Here is a 23,040-nt window from a genome sequence, read left to right as displayed (position 1 = left end):
GCTGAGCTGTGACATCGTTTTCGTGTTTGACTTCATCTCTTATGTCAGTGCCAAGAGTTTCAGCATTCCTTGACTTAAAGCAATAGTACATCTACATCAAGCTCTTATTTTGTACGAAGTGGTGTTTTGAGTAATATAAACAAACGAACGAAAAAAATAAAATAAAAGCGAAGCTCGTTTTTATACGTATTCATACATTTAATAATTACACTGACGTGATCAAATCAAAGAAAAATAATAAGCTATTGCTCCGTCGTGTCAGTTTTATGCACCGACACCTAAAACCACTAGATGGCGCAGTGAATCCATGGGCAAACAATTGGTCTTCAGCAAAGGCAAAGCTGAAAAAGGATAAGACGCAGCGACCGAATCTGAATGATGACGAGTGAACATGGAGTTGTGCCTACTGCAGTGTAAATGTGCAGTGCAAAAATACCAACATATTGTACCTCCAGAAAATAGTTGTAACTGGCCTTCCATCATTGTAACGTTATGTTATGTTATGTATTTTACAACCGATGCGAAAATGAAATGTTAATTGAAAGCACAAATTCAAATGTCCATAATTGTTGGATTTAAAAGTGACTGTTAAACCTACTATTATGATGGTTTAAGATCTCTTAAGTCTGGTTTAATATCCTGCTATTCATGCTTGCAGTACATTGCTCCACTCCACTATTGGATCTTGTGATAATGTGCATATGATCATAGTCTGTCTGCTGTAAGAGTCGGCCCCTCTCCTCTCTCCTTGCATCCCTGTATCCCTCCCTCTCACTCGCTCGCTCCCGGCAGTGCATCCCCATCCCCCACTCGCGGTGGCCGTCTCTTCTCAACGCTACTGGCCCAACAAAACGCTGCTGTTGGAGGCAGAGCCAGTCCGCACCGACCAAAGGCAGAGCGCACACGGACAACAGAGCAGAAAAACTCATAAATAAGGGACTTGTTTTGTACTAACTCTTTGGCTAAGCTCATTTGGTAAGTGCAGCCCACTGTTCTTTGTGCAGAAGAAGAATATCAATTTGTCGACTTGCTAGATCGTTTTCCCTGTGTTTTCCCCTTTCGTATCCCTTTCAATTGTCCTCCGTAGTGGCTACAGCGGCGGGGAACTAGCGGGCTAAGCTAAACGGGTTAGCTTCAATAGTAAATCCAAGCTGCTCCTGACCACTTGCGCCTATGTTGTTGGTGTTTACGGCTTGATGCTTGATTGGAGCATTTATGGATGATTTCAGATATAGTCCAGTTTGCCGTGATTGCTCGCCGCTGTCATTTATCCTGTCTCAGTTAGCTCGCTAATTAGCCATTTGAACAGCAGCGTGTACTCTGGGATGCAGGGATGCTACAGTGGGTTAGCTGCTGTGTTTTGAGGCTAGCAGACTAGCTAAGCCAATGTTAGTATTGTGGGACTTGAACAGATTTCTGAAGTGGTGCTTAGGAATGGAGAAATTGCCATGCAAATCACAGTTGTGAAGAGGCTGCTGATATCTGGTAAGATGGCATCTCTGTGTTATCTAGAAATCAGTGGATTTTCAAAATGGTGTCTTAAGCTTGTTTGAGTGAATCCATTTTTGTCCAACCATGGCTGTTTTGGCGTTGCTTCCTATCTCAGGAATGCAGTCCACTGCCAGATTCTGATGTACATTAACCAGGGATGACTTGTAAACACGTATAGAGACATCCTAATTGCATCATTTTAATAAATAAGTTTTAAGTAAGCCTAAATTGGTCTTTTCCCGTCCTGATGCTCCTTTTTAATTTTAATTAGTTGTGTCCAGTCCAGTTGATGTTTGTATTTTTGTTGTCCTAATGTGGCATAATTCAGAAGTTGCAGTGATTGTTGATGCTTTACCAGGCAGCAAAGACTTAGTTGTTGTTGGAATGGCTTCAAATAATAAACATGGGCTAAAAGAATCTATTATGGTGTGAAACAGAAGAATTACACAGAACGCTGATAGCATTTCATTCTTATGCTCCCTTTTGACTAGGCTTATCTCTGAGATAAATTCTGCCTTTTACAGAGGGATTACCCTCCAGTCATTTTATCACCAGTCTCATATGATATGAGAAACAAAGTTCTATCAATATCAACAGATTTCTGAGATGTTCTTCCAGGATTCATTACAGTGTCATCACAAAAGCATTGTATGTGGCAATGTTTGCCAGAAGTCCTGATGTACAACAGTAATGTTCACAAATAATTATGCTAAAAAGTTGTTCTTAGTTGAGGTGACCCCTTTATGCATACACCAGGAGATCTGTTGGTTTTGTCTTGCATATGAATGGTGGGCAGTACAATAGTCATAAAACTGTCAGACATTAGAAAGCATGGAGTCACTTAATGTTGAGAGTCAGCGCTTCTATTAAAGGCTGTTGTCTATCCAGCACACTATTCCCATGTGGTTTAAACCACTTAATGAGCTGCCCATTATGGATTTGTAAACACATTCAAAGGGTGGACATCCACACTGTTTAAATGTCCCTTGTCCTTTGCAGTCTATGTTTTATTCCTGGCATTTCTTAATGAACGGAGCTGCTCAACACCAGTAGCTTTTAAGTTTGATGTAAAGCAAGGACATTGTCAGAGAGTGTTAGAAAATATCATGAGGATGAAGGATTACACATTGTTCAGGAGCCTCTTAGCATTATATCAATGCCTTGTGTAGGTCTCCATTGCATTGAGCGTGCTGGATATGTGAGCAGAGTCCTGACTGGACAAATTGAGTGGGATGATTGATCTGTGATCAGTAGAGGCTGTGTGCATGTTGTTGTTGTGCACCGGCGAGGGCAGGTGAGACCTGTCACTGTGAATAAAGGACTTTGATAAAAGGTTGGAGCTATCCCTGGGGACACTTGTTTTTCCTTTGGCTGTCACTCATACTTTATTATGCTACTTGAGCAGTGCTCGTACCTGCACTTGGACAGCACATGCACACAGAGGTGTGTGGAAGCACCAAGTCTGCGTTCACACGCCAGTCTGTATTGGTCAAAGCATTGTGGAGGAATATTGTTATTGCCACAGTTTGATATGTTGTTGGAGAATGAGTGTAATGTCAGATGATATGAGGTCTAAGGTTTCTTGGATCTCTTGAAATATGATTTAGCATTTAACTATTATTTTTAGAACTACATATTCTTGTCATTCTCTGTGTGTTGTTTTTTCAGTTTCAGGTTTTGGCTCCTAATGTGCTAGATAAAAGAAGTCTATCCTAGTTCCAGACCAACTTTTGTGGTCAATAATTTTGCTTGAATCGTACTTAAAATGTCATGGACATTTCCATGGGTGAAGTTTGTTTGTCACACCTGCATATTTGGATCACTAAAAGTAGTGTTTGTTCAGCCAAGGATCACTGGAGTCTTCTTTAGTGCAAATCAATGCCCTCTTAATCATGCTTATGACATTTAAACCAATCCTGAAATGTTTACCTGATTATTGCTGCTCTAAATGAATAGAGTAGGGCTTCAGTGGCTCATTATTTACTTGTCCTCTTACTGCAGACGGCATGGCATTTGAGAGTAATCAATTTTATCTCAAGCACACATTCATGTGGTCAATACAGACCGACAGAAAGTAAATGCATTGCTATAATCCTGATTTGTTGTGTTTGCAATTAATAAATGATCTAAAGGCTATTGGTACATGAGCAACAATTGATGTAAACTATTTTAATGGAAAAAAATGAAACTATTTGTTAAAAAAAAAGAGACAGGACAGTAAAGAATTAATTACATGATAATAACGATGCTTTAATGAGTTTGTTTGTACTGTTATTTAATTACCTGTATACCAGTGTTTTTTCAGTTTACATGGGTAACTACATAGGAAACTACATGGGTAACGCTGCTTTAGTCTGGTGCCAGAGAAATATATTTATCCCAACTCGGTATTATCACCCACGCTTATGAATTCCATTTCCAGGAGCTCAGCATTTTCTTGTCCTAATCCGCAGCTGCAGAGGTGAGTGAGATGACAGAGTATAGATGAAGAAAGTAAAAAAAAAACAAAAAACAGATGCAATCCTTAAGTGTCAGAGGTGTCCTAGATCTGAAATAACCCAGAGCAATGTGCTGCTGATTGCTCTAGGGCAGGTCTGATGAATGCAGTATACACTATGCCTTTGATACTAAGGGAATCGACTGTCATGCATACCTCTGCAAGTTACAGCAGTGATAAAAATGGTGATGTCTCATTTGTAATAATTAGAGTAATAGGGGCTTGTAATAAAGGAAATTCTTGCTTCCTCGACTCCTCTGATTTATAGAACATTTCAGAAGTATTTTATTTATTTATTTGACAATGCAATCATACTCACATAATTACAAGCAAGCAGTTACAGAGCATGCAGATGCAGCTGATGCGACACATATAGAGTTTGTAGGTACTAGTGCTAATAATGAACTCCAGTCCCTCGTTAGGGGTGTTCCCTACATTAAACAGGTGAAAACATTCTAAAAGCACAATCTTTAAACATATATTTACAACAGTCAATGCAATTTCACATTTCAGCCTATTCTATTCAGAACAGGTGGAGACAATGTAGTAAAGTTTCCTAAATATACATCCACTCAAGCCTTTCCTTTGACACCATTCACTCTGCATATTAATTTTATGGTAATAAGGCTTGAATAAAATGTCATATGTGAAAATAGTTTGTCATGTTTGATCAAAATGCACTCTCCTTTAATCATTAAAGGTGCACTGCACAGCTGGAGATGTTATTGCCTGGAATGTTGGTATACCATGTACAATGGTATGACATTAAACGTCTAGAATTTATTAATTATTACGTGTATTTCTTTTGCTCAAAACTACCATATTTCCTTTTGTGAATAGAGATGACTCTTCACAGATCTGAATTTTAATGTAGTGTAGTGCTGTAACTTGCTCGTCTGCCTCATGATAGATAGGTTTAATCGATACTGTGGAACATTCTAAGACAAAGTAATAACATTTCCATGGAGACAAGCAGGTGGCAGACTCTCCACTAGAAATGTTACGCAGACATTTTAGAGGTGTGTATTTTATACTTATACACCTATTTTACACCCATACATGAAACATTTTCTTAAGATAATCCAGCATTCTTGTAGACAATTGGCTGTTACTAGTTTGTGCTACACATTTGTATTGTCTGGTAATATTTGTCTGTTTCCTTGTAGAGTAAAGGAGTGTGTCTCTTCCTTCTGGAGCATAGATAAACTGTGAGTTCTATTCTCTCCGGTGCCTGAGTGTGATAACACCCACTGCTCCTGGTTTGGTGCTGAAAGACTGCAGGCGGGTGAGGTATTCTGTAGGAGGCAGGAGTCGTGTGGGGGTTGCTGTGTATTGTACATATTCTCCAGGAACCCTCTCTCTTTGTGTATTTGTGTTTGTGCACATGCTTTACACTTCCACAACCTCACCCCTCCTCCTCTTCCTCATTATTACCTCTTATGCCCCCTAAGGCTGCAGGAATCCCCCAGTAGAGAGTCAGGCTCATTGTTTGAAACCTGGCATATTTCTATTAAGCGTGAATTTAATAAGTGAGGAAAAAAGTAAAATCTGAGAGTATGAAGTTAGAAACGAGGGTTGTCAAAAGTATTGAAAATCAAATCCTAATTGAGATACTCATTTGACTGAGTATGAATACTGAAAAAGTCACATTCACAGTAGAAAAATGTATCTTTCCTGACTAGCTTTTGAATGATCCTGAGCTTTATCAGAACAACCATAGACCACATGGAAACATCATTCTATGGTCTAAATAAAGAGTGGTTTTAGTCATCATTGTAGTATCAGAATCAGTATTGAGTGTCCATGCCTTAGTATCGAAATCAAGTTTGAATTTTATTTATTTTTTTATTATGACAACACTAGTACATATGAGAGACTAGTGAGTATTGCTGTGGTTGGTGCTTGTGCCCGGGGCTGATTCTGCTTATGAGTTGAGTCTAAATGAAGTCCCCCTCCAGTTCATTAGGCCTAACGAAGTCTGGAGAATAGGCTTGGTTTTAGTCAAGGATCAAGAAGGTCAGCTAATGTTGTCTGAGTGGAGTCCATTCTGGCTTTGTTTGAGTGCAAGATGAGACATGAAGTGGCAACCCAGTCATTTGGGACCAGCAATCTCCATAATCAAATATGGGGAGATAGAGCTACAACCAACTGCATTTATCTATCTATTACATTTCCATATTTTCTGCCTGGTTTCAGATGACATCCCAGTATTCATAGGCGTTGTTGTGTAGAAAAGGCGGCAGCAGGCAAGTATCTGAATAATTTAGCTTTGAAAAAACTTAGTTCTTGAGGCCTACTTACATTATAATATTACATAAATATATTTTTTAGTTTAAGGCTGTGAATGAATCAATATTTTAAATTGTGATTTCAGTTATTGCTTTATTCAGTTACAAAAATGTTGTGATCCAATAAACAGTTTATTAAGAATGAATGCAAAAGCTGGAGCAAAGCTACTTGTCTAATCTACACACATGATCTTAGTTAAGCAGAAGTGTCACAAAACATTATTAATAAATTATATTGGGTCTGTACTTCCTCTACAGGATCATTTTAACAAATAAAACAATTAAGTGATTGTAAATAATTTTGATTTCAATTATGATAACAAATAATCATGATCATGATTTTTACCACCATGGAGCAGCCCTCATCCCCATCAGAAGGGGTGTACACATTCAGAAATCTGTGTGGATTCATTGTAAATTTTGTGTTAAATGTAACTTTAATGCATGAAGATGATTGACCGTTGACTTCTCAGGAGCTGTTGACTTTTGTCTTTAAGCCTTTTGTTGCAATTGTTATCATTACTTTAAGGCAAACCTCAAACCTGGAAGTTTTACCATTTTTATTTATAAATTGTAACCTTTTTTGTTGATGATTAAATGCTGGCACTTTCTTGGAAGAAATTAGCATGTTTTAATAAAATCCAACCTCTTCTGCAGAAAACCTGTTCTGTACCAAATCCAATTTACTGATAAACACATTTTCATCATCCCCATTTCATTGATGCAGCAGGAAATATCTGGTGAGCCTCTGTTGTATGTTGAGAATGCCAAGCGTGCCACAACACAGTCTTTGTCAGAAGCTGCTGAAAGCTGTAGCTGTCAGAAGATAAGTGAGCCCTTTAGGCAGAGCCGGCGGATCTTACCTGCAGCAGCATTGAGACAACACAAGATTAATGGGGATCTGAGCAAAAACAGCCTCAATTGGTTTTTCTGAGTATTTACAAAGCTGCAGTTCCCCTTCTGTAGTCTTTGGTTAAAACAAGAAATGAGAATATTGAAATTGCAAAGGATGATCAGAATTCCCACACCATTACATAAAGACTGTATTGTGAATTCAAAAGCTCCTTTAAAACTGTTCAATTAACGAAAGGAGAGTTATCAAAGCAGATTGTTGGTGTGCTTTTTACATTAATTGAAATGCCATATAAACAATTTTCTGAAAAGGAAAATACTAACACTAACCCTAAGAACAAAATGGAAACTAATTTGGAAACAGCAAGGATTAAAAACAAAATGTAAAAGACTGAAAGCATTATTTATAAAAGATAGCCTTTGACTTGCACCACTGTAGTCTAAAAAGCTATAAATGAACTGACACTTGGTATTCTCCATTATCTGATTTCTGTTATGCCTGTAGCTCATGCCAATAATCGCATCAAATTATCGGGTTATAATCTTTTCCAGTTATTTGATTTTTTTTTATTTTTTTCTCCATGTAAATGTAGGTACAATGAGCCAATGACAATGTTTTCTGCACCCTTTGGTTAGTATTGTTATCAGCTCAAGTAATTAAATCAATTACCTAAAGAACTGGGGATTTTATTCATTTATTCTCCGTATTGACAAGTCTGAGACAATAAGACCCATTATCAAGCCCTTTATTTGAAAAGGATTTGAACAGCCCAATAAATGTTTACGAGTTTATTATCATGAGAATAAAGCTGTTTAATGTGGCCACCAGTCTGTAAACGGACTGAAACTACTTCGTCCAAATGGTCTTAAGACATCCTCTGCATAGATAATGGGACTTGTTCACTCCTCCTCCTTTTGTCTATCACACCTTCATTAGACACATTGCACTGGCTCTCTTGTTCTCACTCTTCACTTTCATCACCCTTTCTCCCTCTGCACAAGTCCCTCGCTCTTTTCAGACAGACTTGTAATTGGGTACAGGGTGTGTTAGCAAGGTTAAGACCTCAGGATAAGCTTAGCCACCTGTCCGTGCGCTAATAGCCATTGTTCCACAGCATTATGTGATATTATTTAAATGGCAGAATCTTAATGGTAGTGTCTAGTAGTAAATATTGCGTGTTTTTCTGATTCAAGTGCTTCTTATATGTGTGCCAGGAAATGATGAATAGCTGGCCATTAGTAAAATTGTGTTGCTTGAGCCTGAAATAGATGTTCTAGTGAATGCTGTGAAAAATCGTCCTACTTTTGAGCAAAAGCACGGTGTTCAGGCTGGTAGTTGTGCAGATGGCCTATCCCTGGATTCAGAGACGACAGGAGCAAACAGACGGCTAACTCCATTAAAGAGGGGGCATTACACTTCTATTGCGAACTCATAACATATTTTAATCACCATGTTACCCTTTCTTGGTTTAAAAATGCTGAAAACATCCTATTAGCATGTTTAATAAGTTTCACTTTCATTTTTGATGCTCTGAGCCCCCCTCCCTCCTTTGCTCTCTGTGCAAATTTGATTTTGCATAATACCCCCTCTTTTAAAGAAAGCAAAATACTTTAACTGTATAGGAGTTAGCTACACTGAACCATGTTATTTTGTGTTTATATATTTTCTGAAATTATGTAAACAAAAATTTGTGCTTTGATTGTCAGTAGGTAGATGTTTAGTTAATGTCAATGTATCCTTGAGCAAGACATACCATCATGTCTCTATGAATTAGTTCCACATGACTGAAGTGTGAATGATTAATGCACCGTGCCGAGTTTCTAAACTGCTGTAACGATTGCTGCATTGCTAATATCAATTTGTGTCAGCACAGACACCGTGGTCTTCTATCAATGAAAAGCTTGTGGATCAGTGCTATGAACAGCTGAATGGCTTCAGTTGGACTAGAGTGACTCAGGTCTTCAAATGAGTGATTAAAAAATTCTTTGCGTGTACTTGTTCAAATATTTAATTTGCTATATTGTACTATTTTATTACATGACCCATTCTTTGACCTATTTTAAACCTGGATTGTACAAAAGGTTTTGATAGAATTTAGTTTGTCGATATTTTCCCTTTTTTAGCCACCACTCTATACATCACTTACACCAGTTAATTTCACCTTCAAGTCCAATACATCACAAAATCAATTCAAAATGGCCGCACATTTGCACACACACTCACACCTGTCCTCTTGATTTAGCCGTTCCACTCTGTGCTTGTGTCTCTTGGCTCATACCGGATCATGCTTACTCATAGCTTCTCCTGGCTTATTTGTACAAATTTTGTTTGTGGTTTGTCTTGTTTTCGCTGTCACTTGCCCGCTCACGAGGTGTATGGTGCTTTTTGCTCAGTGACTGTGTTGATGTTTGCTTTGCCGCTTGTGGTGGATGTTTGGTGTAGCTTCTCTGTGTCACACACATTCATATTAGCCAAAGGAGCAAAAACAGCGTGTCAGCTACTGCAGTGTACCAGATCGGCTCGGCTTGTTGTTGACACCAGTGAACTATCCTAAAGGGCCAATACAAACACAGGGATTTTTATCAATACATGTATGAGCAACATAAGGTACCTTTTTAATGCAATATAGGGATTAAATGTAATATATTTAATAATTATTGGTATACATATCAAGAAATTATAACCTTTTTTTAGAAATTGAACACTACTCCTATTTAGGGTTGTCAAAAGCATCAATGGACACTTATCAATGCTAAAACTGGTATCAAAACTAGATGCTCATTTGAGGTAGATATCGATACTGCAAAAAAAATCTTATTAACAGGACAAACTTTGAGCTTTCCTGAACAGTTTTTGTATGATTTTTAGAGCTCATGCTAAGATAAGTTATTGTTTTGTAAATATTGTATTACAAAAATTGAGCTTTCACAATGGGTATAGAATTTGGTGAATTCTTTAGTATCGAAATTTATTTTGAAATTTAAATATTGTGACAACACTACTCCTATTACATACATTTTAGCAGATAATCCTTTCCTGTCCTAAATAGCACGTTAATCATTTGAAACTATTATTAGTTATAATATTGATTTCATTTTCTCAGGCATAAAAAGTCATATTACAAGTTCTATTGTTCAGGCCCAGATGTACTTGGGTCATATTTCGGTGCAAGTGAGAGAAAGCCAATCCTCAAAGTCATATTTTATTATGGTACGTCAGCAACAAGTGAAGCCTCAGAGGCCGGTTTGGTACCTGCAGCACAGAATTGTATTACATTCACACATATGCGCGACTAGTCTCCGCCACACTGCAGGGACGCGCTGTAACCATTTGCTGTTTGCACTGGTGCTTGCTTTGCAGTTATTTTACCCCTTTTTTTCTTGTGTTCGTTGTAATCATGACCTCTCGCTGTTTTAATTTCAGATTTGCATATCCACTTCCACTCCTTCCTCATTTGCATACAGCAAGAATGGCGAGCGGGCATCCCACAGACAAATTCAGTTTCATGTATCAACCAGACACGCACAAGAGGTACGGGGCACGCATGCACACACACACACGCACACACAAACATACACAATCACATCTTCCCACTTATCATGCCCATGTTATCACAAACCAGGTAAGTCTGAGTAACTGTAAGGTTCTGCCAAATCTCTACTTGTTGGTTAGGTCACGTGTTGCATTTTGTTGCATGTTGTTGGCTACATTTTGTTCCATTGCGACGTTTAGTTTTTTGATGTGACGAGTGTGTGTCAAAGCAGTTTGTTTTTTTAGAATTTTAATATATTTACTTCTTTTCTTTTTCTCTTACCTCTGAACCGCCATCCCTCTGTCCACTTTCTCAGTAAGAACAGGTTATCTTCAGCCATGAATCCAGTCTACAGCCCCGTACAGCCTTCTCCATACGGAAACCCCAAGAACATGGCGTTCACAGGTAAAACGTTATGACTTAAAATTTTGCTCAAAGTGTGTAACTGAATGCTGTGAAGTTTACATGTGGAGTTATACCATTTTGTTTCATCTGATACATGATTAACTTGAGAAGAGTGTGATTGATCTAAAACAGGGGTCTCCAACCTTTTTCCTCCGGTGAGCTACATTTACAAAACAAAAATGCCACCAAGCTACTCATTTTAGTGGCTGCAGGAAATTGAGATGATTATAAGAAAGAGGGGAGCCTTTGGGTGCAGTTAAATGTCTGTAAACATAACATAACATAACAAACATAACATAAACCATTGTCCATTTATTAGTTAGTATTAAAGGTTTCAAGATGATACAATGATCATAGGCATGTAATTAATCTATGCTTTGTTATTCAGCACAGTACCGAGCTACAGGTTGGAGACCCCTGATCTAAAAAATATCCACACTTCAAGCTCGGCCCCTTCAGTTAGGTGTTTATAATCAGAAACACTTGATCGTAATCAGAGCAGTGCTGTGTGATGTCATGAAGTGCTTGAAATTGCTGTGGCCACCGTTGGCAGAAGACCCTCAGTTTTTGAACGCAAAGCTGCAAATTTATAGCTTTCTAAAAAATTGCCAAAATAATTATAAGAATAGTAGACAGTGCTATTACAACACCATATCTTCAAATCAACTGTATTTTTATATGAGTTAAACATCATTAGTCATTAGATAGTGAATTGGGGCTTAAGCAAAACATATTTTATGCTAATAGGACATGTTTAACTTCTAAATGCAATTCAGCGGTCTAGTTTTGATCTTTCTGTCAAGCTGTATGAAGCTCTAGATCAATTATTCATCACTATAGTTACATATATGTATTTCTTTATGATGGCCACTCATGTCAGCATCCGGAGATCGATTCACTGCAGCTGTTGCTTAAGGCTACCCAGCACATAGGCTAAGATGGATCGAATGCCATTTATAGCCAACAGAGGCGCAGGCTGTGCTCCCCTCCCTCTAACTCACACCTAGACGCATCGCTGCTATTTTCACAGAGCGGCATTGCTTTGTTTGACTGATGTGTAATTGATGACGCACGAAGCTCTGTGTGGTGTGCGCACGTACTTGCCCGGTGCCCGCCCTGCACCCGCGCGTGTAATCCCGCCTCTCTAATGTCGCCCAATGTATCCCCTCCTACAGCATATTGGCAGGTGCTGCAGTCTGCGTATGGAACATGTATTCGGCCAACTGTGTTACTGGTGCAGACTTCTTTTTAATGAGCTCCATCTGTGCACAACCAAATGCCTCTGTAGTATATATGTATGTGTGTGTTGGTTTTATGGCTTTTGTTGGGTCATTAATGCTTCCCTGGTTTCTGTTATCCTCTCCCTGCAAGGCTATCCAGGAGGCTACCCTGCCACAGCCCCGACCTATACGCCAAATATCTATCAAACAGGCAGTCCTGGGTATCCACCAGGTAAGACTCACACAGACAATGCTGTTCTGAAGTAGCTAAAAATAGGGACTTACGTTTAGTTGCCTGGAGATGCATACTTGATCTTTAGTTCATGTTGATTACTCATAAAATTTTTTCATGTAGTTAGTGTCCACAGTGGGCAGTTATTTTGCAGAGCTGACAGTTAGTTTAACAGATTTTGGCTATGTAAACTATTTTGCAAATGTGTGATCAATCAGTCATCAGGTGTTGGTTTAGTCTGTTCTTAGCTATGTGTTTCTACATGACGAGTTAGTATTAATAAACTAATAATCGGTGAAAATCGCATACATGTACTAAAAGGTGCTAGACTTTATTTTAAACTGGAAGCAGCAGTCCTTACATTTTTCTTACTTTGTCAGTTCAATCTTAACATCCTTATTATTTGTTTAGAGACCAGAGCAGAGCTTTGCCATTAGAGTAACGCTAACAACAACCAGCAAACTTCCTGGTCTGCAGAAATGCTTTATAATTAAATGCAGACAGCAGACAGTGGTCTCATTCTGACCCCCAGAGCTTCTTTTAAAATATATCTGTTTTTTTGGAAAGACAAGTTATGCTAAATTACAGGCACAGTCTTAACATTTAAAACCTCTGTTGCATATCGAGCATACCATATGTTTTTCAAATATTGTGCCGCTTGTTGTTACATAAATATTGTACTTCATATACTGTACACAGTGTAATGTTGCCAGCCCACAACACATTTTTGTGGAGTTGTTTGAATGCACTTAAGTTTAAATACTGTGATTATTTCAATGTGGCTGCAAGTTGATTTTAGTTTCATTATGCGGAATGAGCAATTAGCTTTATGGGAAAGGAAATTGACTTGTAAACTGAGGTTGTTTTGAGTGTTAAATGTTAAGTTTATAAGCTTTATAGAGTTAAGTTCATAAGCCTATAGAGTTTTGAAGGAAATTTTGTAACATTTAAGTAGTTTAGTTTCAGTGGAATCCCATTCTGTAAAGGGCAAGTGGGAATCGAGCCAGTAACAGCTGTCAGCAGCAGATAGTTGCTCTGCTGGGGTCCACCGTCTGATCTCAGAGCAGATGGGAGGAGAACTGAGGTCTTCCCCTTATGGGCTCAGTCTGTCAAGTGGTAGAAAATGAATGAAAGCTCTCAGCCTATTCTGCACTATTTTCAATTTTATTTATATTTTTTTGCATGTCAGAGAGGCTGCTGCAACATTTTAGTAATTAGTTTTTTTTCTTTAATATTACAAAAAGCAGCATGGTTTTAATAGAGAGAGTTCCTTGAGTTTATAAAATAAAAACCACAATGTATAGTGCTGTGCTTTTTTTTTTTCTATCATTGAGCTTTGAAGACTTCTTTTGTCCCCTCCCCCTCATTGTTGGTGTTTTGACGGTCAAGAAACCAGGTAGTGTTATTCATCGGCATATTTAAGTAAGCTTTCATTGCCCCAATAAAGGTAAAAAAAAATTTTTTAAAAGCAATATATATTGGCAGAACTTGTATTGCATAGGACCTGTCTGTTTTGAAATGCCGTCCAATGTCATTATTTCTCAAGAAGACCATTGAATAGGCAGATTGTTTTCCTATCAGCAGGGCTTTTGTAATTGTCACACTCCATTGTCCCCTAGTGCCCTGCATGCATGTTCCAGCCAAAGAATGTGTGTGAGGGTATGCACACTCTTTTGGTTGCACACAGCTCCGCTCCAGCATCTCTTTGTTCCCTTGTCCTTGTGTGAGAGAGAAGCCTTTCATAAGCCAGCAGCAGCAGCCCTAGCTAGCATGTTTGACCTTCAGGCTCCTCCGAGTGGTCGTGGGCCGCTATTGCACCCCAGAGATCTGTACCCATGTTAATAACAATAAGCTTCATTGCTCTACAGGGGTTATCAACTTGCTTCCACGTGTCATCATTTCTTCTCTTGTCTTCATCTCCATGTCTACATATTTTTTCATAACGTATTTATTCTTGCTGTTTTGAAGTGTACTGGTGTGAAGTAGCTATTTATTTTTTATTATGAGGAGAATTAAACTGAAGGTCAACGTAAGGAATGTGAGTAGTCCGGATTGGACCACTGTAGGTACAGTACAAGAATCCTGCCAATAGTGTCACCAATGCTCCATCTAGTGGCTGAATGTAGAATTGCTTACACAAACGAGAACTGCACAATATTAGAAGAAAGAGTAATAAAACATTTGTCATTGCCAAGTTGTATTCCATTTTTGGTACATTAGCTTTAAGAACTGTGAAACAATGATATGTTTAATACACAGCACATATCACTAATGATAATCCTTTTTGTGTACAGGATATACTACAGCTGGCACCCCATACAAAGTGCCCCCCACCCAGACAAATGGAGCACCCCCTCCATACACCCCCACACCTACCCCCTACCCCACAGCCATGTACCCAATCCGCAGTGCCTACCCTCAGCAAAACATCTATGCACAGGTAAGGACCTTTCCTTAGTTTATTTACCATGTGTAAATCAATATGGCTCTTACCATTTCCACCCACACTAGCTGACCTATAATTTTATTTGCATAAAAAGCAATCTAGATGCTGTTGTTGTGATAAGGCCATTTTGAAAGCTATTTCCTACGCCCTTTCTGATTTAAAAAGTGTATTTATTTTATCTTTATCAAATCAACTATATGACAAATGTAGTAGCACTTGGTTGAGCCTTGGTGCCTGATGTGTGACAGGGAGCGTACTACACTCAGCCTGTGTATGCGGCGCAGCCTCATGTCATCCATCACACTACTGTGGTGCAGCCCAACAGCATCCCCTCCACAGCCCTGTACCCGGCCCCTGTCCCTGTACCCGCACCCCGCAACAACGGCATGGCTGCCATGGGGATGGTCGCCGGGACAACCATGGCCATGAGCGCAGGTACAGTTCTTTTTTTTTTTCTTTTTTTTTTTACACGTAATTGTATTCTGTAAAATCAACATTTCCGAGATACACTGAATGTCTATAAGACTCCCTTACATGAATCATATGGCTTTTTAAAAATGTGTTGCTCTACTCTTGTGTTTAATAACTCATTGGTATCAGGCTCACAGATATGGAAGGCTTATTGCTCAATTCTTATTCCAACTCTATAGGGACTCTGCTAACGACACCCCAGCATCCTCCCATTGGAGCACACCCTGTTACTGTGCCAACCTACAGGCCCCAGGGGACACCTGGCTACAGCTACGTACCGCCTCACTGGTAGAGCCCACCGTCATGTAAGTGAAGCCTAGTCTGTTAGCTCTCCCCCTGTGGGATGTCTCTGGGCACCCCTCTCCCCTCTCCTCCACTTCTCTTGTGACTAAACAAACAGCTGCTGTCTCTCAAATCACTCACCACCGTGTACTTTGGCCCTGCTTTTCCCACCAGATCTGGAGTCCACCATTGTATGCAACTGCTCAAATCTTAGGCGGGGTCTCCCAGCGGAAACCACAGGAACTTCGCACCTGACGGCAAGAACAAAACTAAAGTGCAACAGCCACTTTAATACTACTATTATTATTATTATTGTTACGCAACATTCTCTTAAAGGTTTTTACAAAAGCTGCTTTTTTATTTTTTTATTTTCTCGGTTCATTTGCCAATCAGTCATTTGACTTATTTTTATTTTGTATTTTAATTTTATTTTGGCTGTGTCCATCTTTGGAGCTCCAGAGGGAAACTTGTGTTGGCTGCACCATGTCTGTGTTGTGTTGGTGTGTGTGTGATCCTGCCTCGTCCTGAGTTAGGGTGGGAATTTACAGGCACTTACATCTCATCATCTCTACAACTTTTTGTCTTATGCTGCCATTTGGGAAACATCAGCAGTTTTTTTTTTCATTTTATGGGTAACATTTCAGTGACAGTGCATTGTTCTTTCATTTCACCTTGTGTTATTCTCCTTTTTTATCTCAGTTGTCTTCCAGCACGTTACTGTCCTTATTGGACAGTATTCATCAGTTCTTTGTCCTTTATCCCCTTTGTAAGTGCCATGTCGCTGTGACCAAGCATTTACACATCATTTTTATTGTCTTATGCATCGTACCTATCAAATAACATCACATAATTTATGCCACATACTATGCAGGCTAGTATGTCGTTAAAATCTTAATCTAGCTAGCAAACGTGGAGTGTTAAGATCGTGGTTAGCATTACAACTGCAAATATTTATAATGACAAGCTACTTTAGAGTATTGGTGAACGTGCTCACTTCAAAATGCAGATACGGAATCGTTTAGTGGCACTTAAGGTAAAAATGATAATACTTTTAATTCTGTTTTGACGGATGCACTCAACACACACATGCAATACACACAGCACAGTCTAGCTATCGACACGTGTGCTAGACAGAGCCAGCAGCCAGGAGTTTAAAGGGAATGGCACTGGGGGAGGAGAGGGTGGAGAGCGGGTGGAGAGGAAGAGGAGGGGAGGACATTTTCTCTGCATTTACTTTCAAGGTGCAAGAAGTCATCCTCGAGAGACTGCACAGATGCATAGCTGTTTGCACTATTTATATTGTACCTAAATGGGGACAGTGTCATCTCCTCTTCATTCTTTTATCAACTTGAGGACTTAAAGGCAAAGATGGCTAAAAACGTGGATGAATCAAAAAGTTGTGTTTTTTTTACTGCAATAATGGCCGCTGCAAGAGCTAAAATCAATCTTTTTAGAAAGCCTGCAGTACATGGCCTGATGTCATTTTTATTGACAAGAGCTCAAGTGCTCATTTAGTCACTCTAAAAAAAAAAAGCATTTTGGTCCTGTACATTTCATTTGACTGAAACAACATTAAACTCTAACTTAATCTTTAATGACTTCTAACCTTGCCACATTTAATTTTACAACCCAATTATTACTTTACATAGGTTTAACAGAAGGGAGTCAGCAGTTTAACGAAATGCTTTCTGCCATCTGACTGATATGTGTTAACTAATAGTTTTTCAGTTGTACATTTTCTATTTAAACAAGTTAACTTATATAACAAATGCATAACAAAGTTAAGCAAAAGTTAATTTGATAAACACAATTTAGTTAAGATTATAGTTTACTGTATGTTTACTAAGGTAACATAGACACACACTCCAGTCTTTGCCCTTTAGTCCTCATCTTGATCTTTGTTGGGGTCAAAGCTGAGTGAGGCTTGTGGCATTGCTTGGATATCATAAAAAGAATTAGAATACAGAAGGATATTTACAAAAGCAGAGCATTTACTGCACGGGTATGTAGAGGAACAGTTGATATTGCAATAAAATAAGAGGGAATGCCTCCTACTGTTATCAATACAGTAATTACTTTAGCAGCATTTTAAGTGATTTTGAAATGGCTTGTCAGTGTAATCTTTTAATATAGATTACATTCTCTATATGCAGCCATTCAATGATTATTAAGCAATGAGGTGTGGAACATATCAGAAATTTCCGTTTGGATAACTTTGTGAGGAATTATTGCACATTTTGAAAGATAAAAATGCAAAAAAATACTTATGAACTATATAATTTAATGCTAAGTAACAGGTACCTAGGCTTTGTAGTGCAAGGGGCATGAATAGACAAATTATATTGTAATTACAGATACAACACTGAGGTCGTTTGAGTCCATATATTTGTACACTATTAGTCTACTTCTTGAAAAATAACATTGCAAATAATCCGCTGAATTAAAGCCAGGTAGTTTATTTGCTTGTTTTCCCAAAGCCCCAAAATAACCTTAATTCTAAAACCGCAAGCATCATAGGCTTAGTTTGACCTACCATATGTCTGGCAGTATTTGCAAGTTCCTTTTTTCCTTCTGGTTTATTAAATATAATGTATCTCACTATAGCATTGAACTAAAAATGCAGTATACAGCAAGTGGTACCGTAATGTAATTCAAGCTACGCATGGTCGCATTAGTGTGGCAGCTACTGTTTGTGCTTTTAACCTCTGTTTTAAACCTTTATTCCGCATTTTTATTCCCTTTCTGCGGAGGGACTTAACCAGGAGGTCTGTGAAAACTAACATGGAAGGCTAGTGTTTGGCATTGTGCACTACTAGTATATGGTCAATTGGATACTCAAATCACATTTTGATTACTCAACATAGTCTTTGATTTACAAGTGAAACTTCTTAAAGTTCTTTCAAATCTGTATTCAAGACTTAAAATGTTCATTTTAGTGGTATTTCTGAGAGGCTGAAATGTTGGCACCTGCACTTCTGTATGTTTACATTGAAAGCAGAAAGTGCCCAACTACTAAGTAAATAAGAAAAAGCCATACAAAGATAAACTTGACCTTACCTAGAGTCTTAAATCTTGTGGAATAGCTGGTAAATTTAAAAATATTGACTTGGCTTTAACACTGCAGTTCACCTAGAGTTTACAGACCTTGTGGGTGTAAATGAATGACGGAACTGAAATGGACAGCGCTTTCATTGTATCCGTGACCTCTGCTGTCCATTGCCGTTCACACGCTTTAACGATGTCCTTTAAAACCTTAAAGCTCCTTGCCTTTTGTTCTGTGCCATATTTTCACAAACTGCTGTTCGGTATGTATTAGTTTACTGGTGACTTGAGTCCTTGTTATGTCTAGCTTCCTGTGATTCTGTGTTTTCCTATTGCTGTCCTTTCACATATTGTTAAATGCATTATGCCTGTCTTACTTTTATATCCTTGGTGTCTTGTACCCTGTTTTCACTTTGTGCCACAGCTCCCTCTAGAGGCCATTTTTGAGTCTGCGGAAATTACCATTGCATCAAATACTAGTGCCACATTTGTCCTCTCCTACCATCTGATTTAACATTTCCGAATTTAACCAATTGGTGTCAGTTAATGCTGATAATCTACTGTAATATGTGGCATTTATAATCTTCAGTAAGCCTAGGTAGACACTAGATGTCACTAGAGTTGTGCTGTTTTGCAACGTACTGTTCATAGATTCAAACCAAAAAAGGGGGCCAACAATCTTATTGCTACTTGCCAGAATTATAATTTGAGCACTGAGAAGTTCGGGCTAGTCCCTCAAAATGCCATTTGAACAATACATGGATTACTGAAATGCTGAATTGATAATATTAGAAATGTGTGGACCAATGCCTCATATTTGACAAATAAATAGGGGCCTTTATTTTTCCTCACCTTTTGGTTACTTCAATTTGCACTTAACATAGAAATTAAATTGGAATTCTTATGTGCTTAAGAAAAAAAGTCTTAATCACTGTCTTTTTACTTTCTTAACACTCATCACTCTGCACTCTGACATTTTAAAGTGTTTAAATATTGCTTTTAACTGGCATTTAGTACATTTCTATTATTGTTGTACGCCTTTTAACTTTGATAGTAAAAGGTGGGCGGAACAATTCACCTCTTCTCTCTCCTCGCATTTGCCTTGCTTTTAGAGGTCTTTATTTCCTTAAGCATAGATGAAAACACTACTATTCCCATCAATAGTAGAAGTCGCTTAAAATGTCTTTGGTGTTCTGCTGCAGCTTTTTGATTTGTCAGATATGTCATAGTTTGATTTGACACTAAATGTGATGCAAAAAGTGGAAATTCCTTGTCTTCCGAAAAAAAAAAGAAAAAAGAGAATCATACTTGCATCCTCAAATAGGAGTGAGTATTAGGAACACCCCATCTTTGGAAGTTTTCGTTTGGTACCCAGTTTGCACATGCTATGGTATTCCTGTTACCGTAAGGTTGTGTTGAAACTGATGCCCAACGTGTCTTTAACGTTGAGAGAAGTGAATTGTATGTTAGCTATTAGGTCCGGAGTGAAGGACCAACGTCAGGCTTGTGATATGAAGTGTAAATCTGTTTTTATTTTTTGTTTTGTTTTTTTTTAATGTTTTTTTGTTGTTAAGGATTTTTTTTTAAAGATCAGTTAGTGATCTTAGTACTATAACTAAGCCAAGTTTGTAATTGTATATTTACTGTAAAATGTAGAACATTGAATAACTATTAAAATTTTCCTATAAAAGGAACACAGTCTCTTTGTATTTATTGTATTTGTATTTATCTGTGTTGATTCTTTTGATGATTTGCAGTAAAGTGGGGCCTATCCGAGGTACTTGCGGTTTTAGGCGGGGGACTACTTTGGACAATGGTTAGTTTGTTAAATGACATTGACACTTTCACATTCATGTTCATTCACCTCAGCACAGTATTCTCCTTGTTTACAGTAATGCTTTGATTGAGAGTCAAATGCAAAGTTTATTATAAAATTGCAAAGCAGTGTATCTACTCCTTTACTGATCACTAAAAATACATTATTCCAAAAGTATGAACAAAACGCATCTGGTTTGGCCTGTTTATAAATGACCAATGTTTCGTTTCTGTTTTTTTTTTCATGAAAGAAACTGAATCTTGCCTGCACTCTTAAAGTTTACTTAGGTATTACAATTACAACATACAATACACAGGACATACAAGTTTTTCTCAGTATGCTGACAGGCCATGAGCTGCAGAGTCTGCACTAGCACTCATTACTGGCTGCAGGTGCTGGAGTTTGGTAGTAAGAATTCAGAGAGTCTTTTTTTTTTAGGTTTAACTTTGAACAAACTGATTTCAGCAGTGGGAATGGCAACCAAAACAAGAATAACAAAAACTTGAATTTGAAAATCGTAACATAAACAGTATGGCATTCATGGGGACACAGTTCAGTCATGTTTATGGAGTTTAAAATCTAAATCTTAATGGTTCGTTTAAAATCTGGTTTCTGGTTTAAATTGAAGAACTAAACCTGGAAAACCTTCAGCAAAGTAATTTCCTTTGCAGACTTGTTTCACTTCCCTCTAAAATCAGCAGACATCAGAGATTGTGCAACAATGTCAATCACCACCAGACAAATGAGCTGCAACGAACTTTCAATGAATACAGTTGGCCCATGAGTAATATTCACACTTTGACAATTAGTTTTCAATTTCTAGTGTCATGTTATCTGCTTGCGAGTTTATTTTTTTATGTTTTTATGCTGGTTAGCAGGTGGTCTGCAGTAGGCTGATTTTATAGTGGGACTATACAGGCACCTGCTCAGCTAAATAAATATAGCTGTTAAAACAATCGGTAAGGTACATGAACATCCTGGTACAGATTACACAATGATTTCAATGGTCGATGAAGTGAGTATTTACTATTGGATATATTCTGTGTGGTTGGACTTTCTCTGAAGGTCTTTTTTATTCTTATTGAAAGAAGTCATATATTGTATTAAATTCAGTGAAAGAAAACTTGTTTATGCAGTACTGTACATGTGACATGGGTGCAGTTCATGTTACATTTGTGCAGGTAACAAGGACATCCTCTTGTGTGGTATATTTCAGATTATGATGTGCAGTATATCAATTATCACATGTAGGCCTATGGAAAATCATAATATTATTGTGATCCAGTGATTCCAGTCCTAACATAAACACTTTTTTCTAATGACAGCTCGTTTTGGTGATGTTCTCCCAGTGTTGCTGTGTTGGCCACATCGGAATCAGGAGTCATCTGCTGCCACGATGTCCACATACTCGAGCAAAGGGTCAAATAGTGTTGAAATAAAAAAGTAGCCTACCCACTTAGCAGTTAATAACAGTGTAGTTCAACTCACAAAGAGCTCTTAAAATGAGGGAAATGCAACACAACTTGCCTTGCATTGTAAGGTTTTAGAGAGAGATACTTATTGATCCCAAGGGAAATTCAACTTTTGCTGCAGCAAACTGTTGCTGTTGCTACAACATTTCTACCTTTGTGTCTCAGTCAAAGGTTTCAGTTCAGTTTAACAGAAGGACAGGTTTGGTAGGGTCAGCAAATACTGTGGAAAAGCCAAAAATGTTCCTCAGCATCCTGCATCCTGTCCTGCAGCATCACATCAGAGTCCAGGGCAAACCAGGTGAACACAACAGGAAAGGTCTCACACTTCTCTGCTCTGACGTTTCAGTTGGTAACGTCTACATAAGATTTTCTTCTTTTCATATAAAGTCAAAGTCATTGTCCTTAAAACTAATGGTACATCATTTTTCATTCAGCCAAGTTTAGCCAACATTTAATCTTTGCTCGCATTTCATAAAACTTTCCAACACTCTGAATGGAGCTGGGTCTGAGTGGGTGGAGTAGTAATTACACAATTTGCTGATGAAGCTCAACGCTCAGAAGAAACTAAAGTAGACTTTTCTCTGTGCATTCATTTGGAAATTTTAAAAGTGGGCCTATTCAGGTGAAAAACAGTTATAGTTTGTTGTTAACCAGTTAAAGAGGGCTGGGTGTTACATACTGTACAGAGTAACAGTTTTTTTTTTTACACTACAGTGGGTCTGTGCTAGGGTTAGAAGTTATAGTAATAATAATAAGCATAAATAGGCCAAAATGTCCCTCTCTGTTTCAGTTTAAACTCGAAACAGAAATTATAAATAAACTCATTATATTGAAAAGATTTTATTCACTGGAAGCATGTAACTGAAAATTAAACGGGAAGGCCTGGCAGCAGCAGAAACCAGGACAGGAAATGTTGATAAAAAGGAATTAACCAAGTCAAATTCAAACAAATTGTTATCTGGAAAACGTCACTGTGAATGATACCATATCGTA

General features: G+C 38.1%; 1 protein-coding gene across 5 annotated transcripts; it reads left to right on the top strand.

The window, feature by feature from the left end:
- The first annotated feature begins 706 nt into the window (after positions 1-706).
- Positions 707-20,453, top strand: fam168a (family with sequence similarity 168 member A). Of its 5 annotated transcripts, XM_055166928.1 has the most exons (9): positions 709-975; positions 5,155-5,196; positions 10,553-10,660; positions 10,978-11,066; positions 12,438-12,518; positions 14,813-14,958; positions 15,213-15,399; positions 15,615-15,740; positions 15,892-20,453. In XM_055166928.1, the coding sequence occupies exons 3-8, from the start codon at positions 10,599-10,601 to the stop codon at positions 15,725-15,727; spliced, it is 678 nt and encodes a 225-aa protein (XP_055022903.1). In that variant the 5' UTR covers positions 709-975; positions 5,155-5,196; positions 10,553-10,598; the 3' UTR covers positions 15,728-15,740; positions 15,892-20,453. The 5 variants fall into 5 exon arrangements, with proteins under 5 accessions (XP_055022907.1, XP_055022903.1, XP_055022902.1 ...); XM_055166927.1 differs by lacking the exon at positions 5,155-5,196 and having other exon boundaries at positions 711-975; XM_055166931.1 differs by lacking the exons at positions 709-975; positions 5,155-5,196 and adding an exon at positions 1,227-1,485.
- Positions 20,454-23,040: the final 2,587 nt, after the last annotated feature.

The sequence above is a fragment of the Boleophthalmus pectinirostris genome, unplaced genomic scaffold (genome assembly GCF_026225935.1).
Source record: "Boleophthalmus pectinirostris isolate CB_2022bp ecotype Guang Dong unplaced genomic scaffold, ASM2622593v1 HiC_scaffold_9, whole genome shotgun sequence".
Taxonomy (NCBI): Eukaryota; Metazoa; Chordata; class Actinopteri; order Gobiiformes; family Gobiidae; genus Boleophthalmus; species Boleophthalmus pectinirostris.
Note: the sequence above shows the minus strand (reverse complement) of the source record. Positions and strands in the feature narration are given on the sequence as shown.

What these genes read in the sequence shown, in the direction of transcription:
- fam168a (XM_055166928.1), top strand. Translation starts at nt 10,599, where the DNA reads ATGGCGAGCGGGCATCCCACAGACAAATTCAGTTTCATGTATCAACCA. An exon ending in CAGTCCTGGGTATCCACCAG is followed by an intron (nt 12,519 to 14,812) that starts GTAAGACTCACA and finishes TTTTGTGTACAG; the next exon opens with GATATACTACAGCTGGCACC. An exon ending in AGCAAAACATCTATGCACAG is followed by an intron (nt 14,959 to 15,212) that starts GTAAGGACCTTT and finishes GATGTGTGACAG; the next exon opens with GGAGCGTACTACACTCAGCC.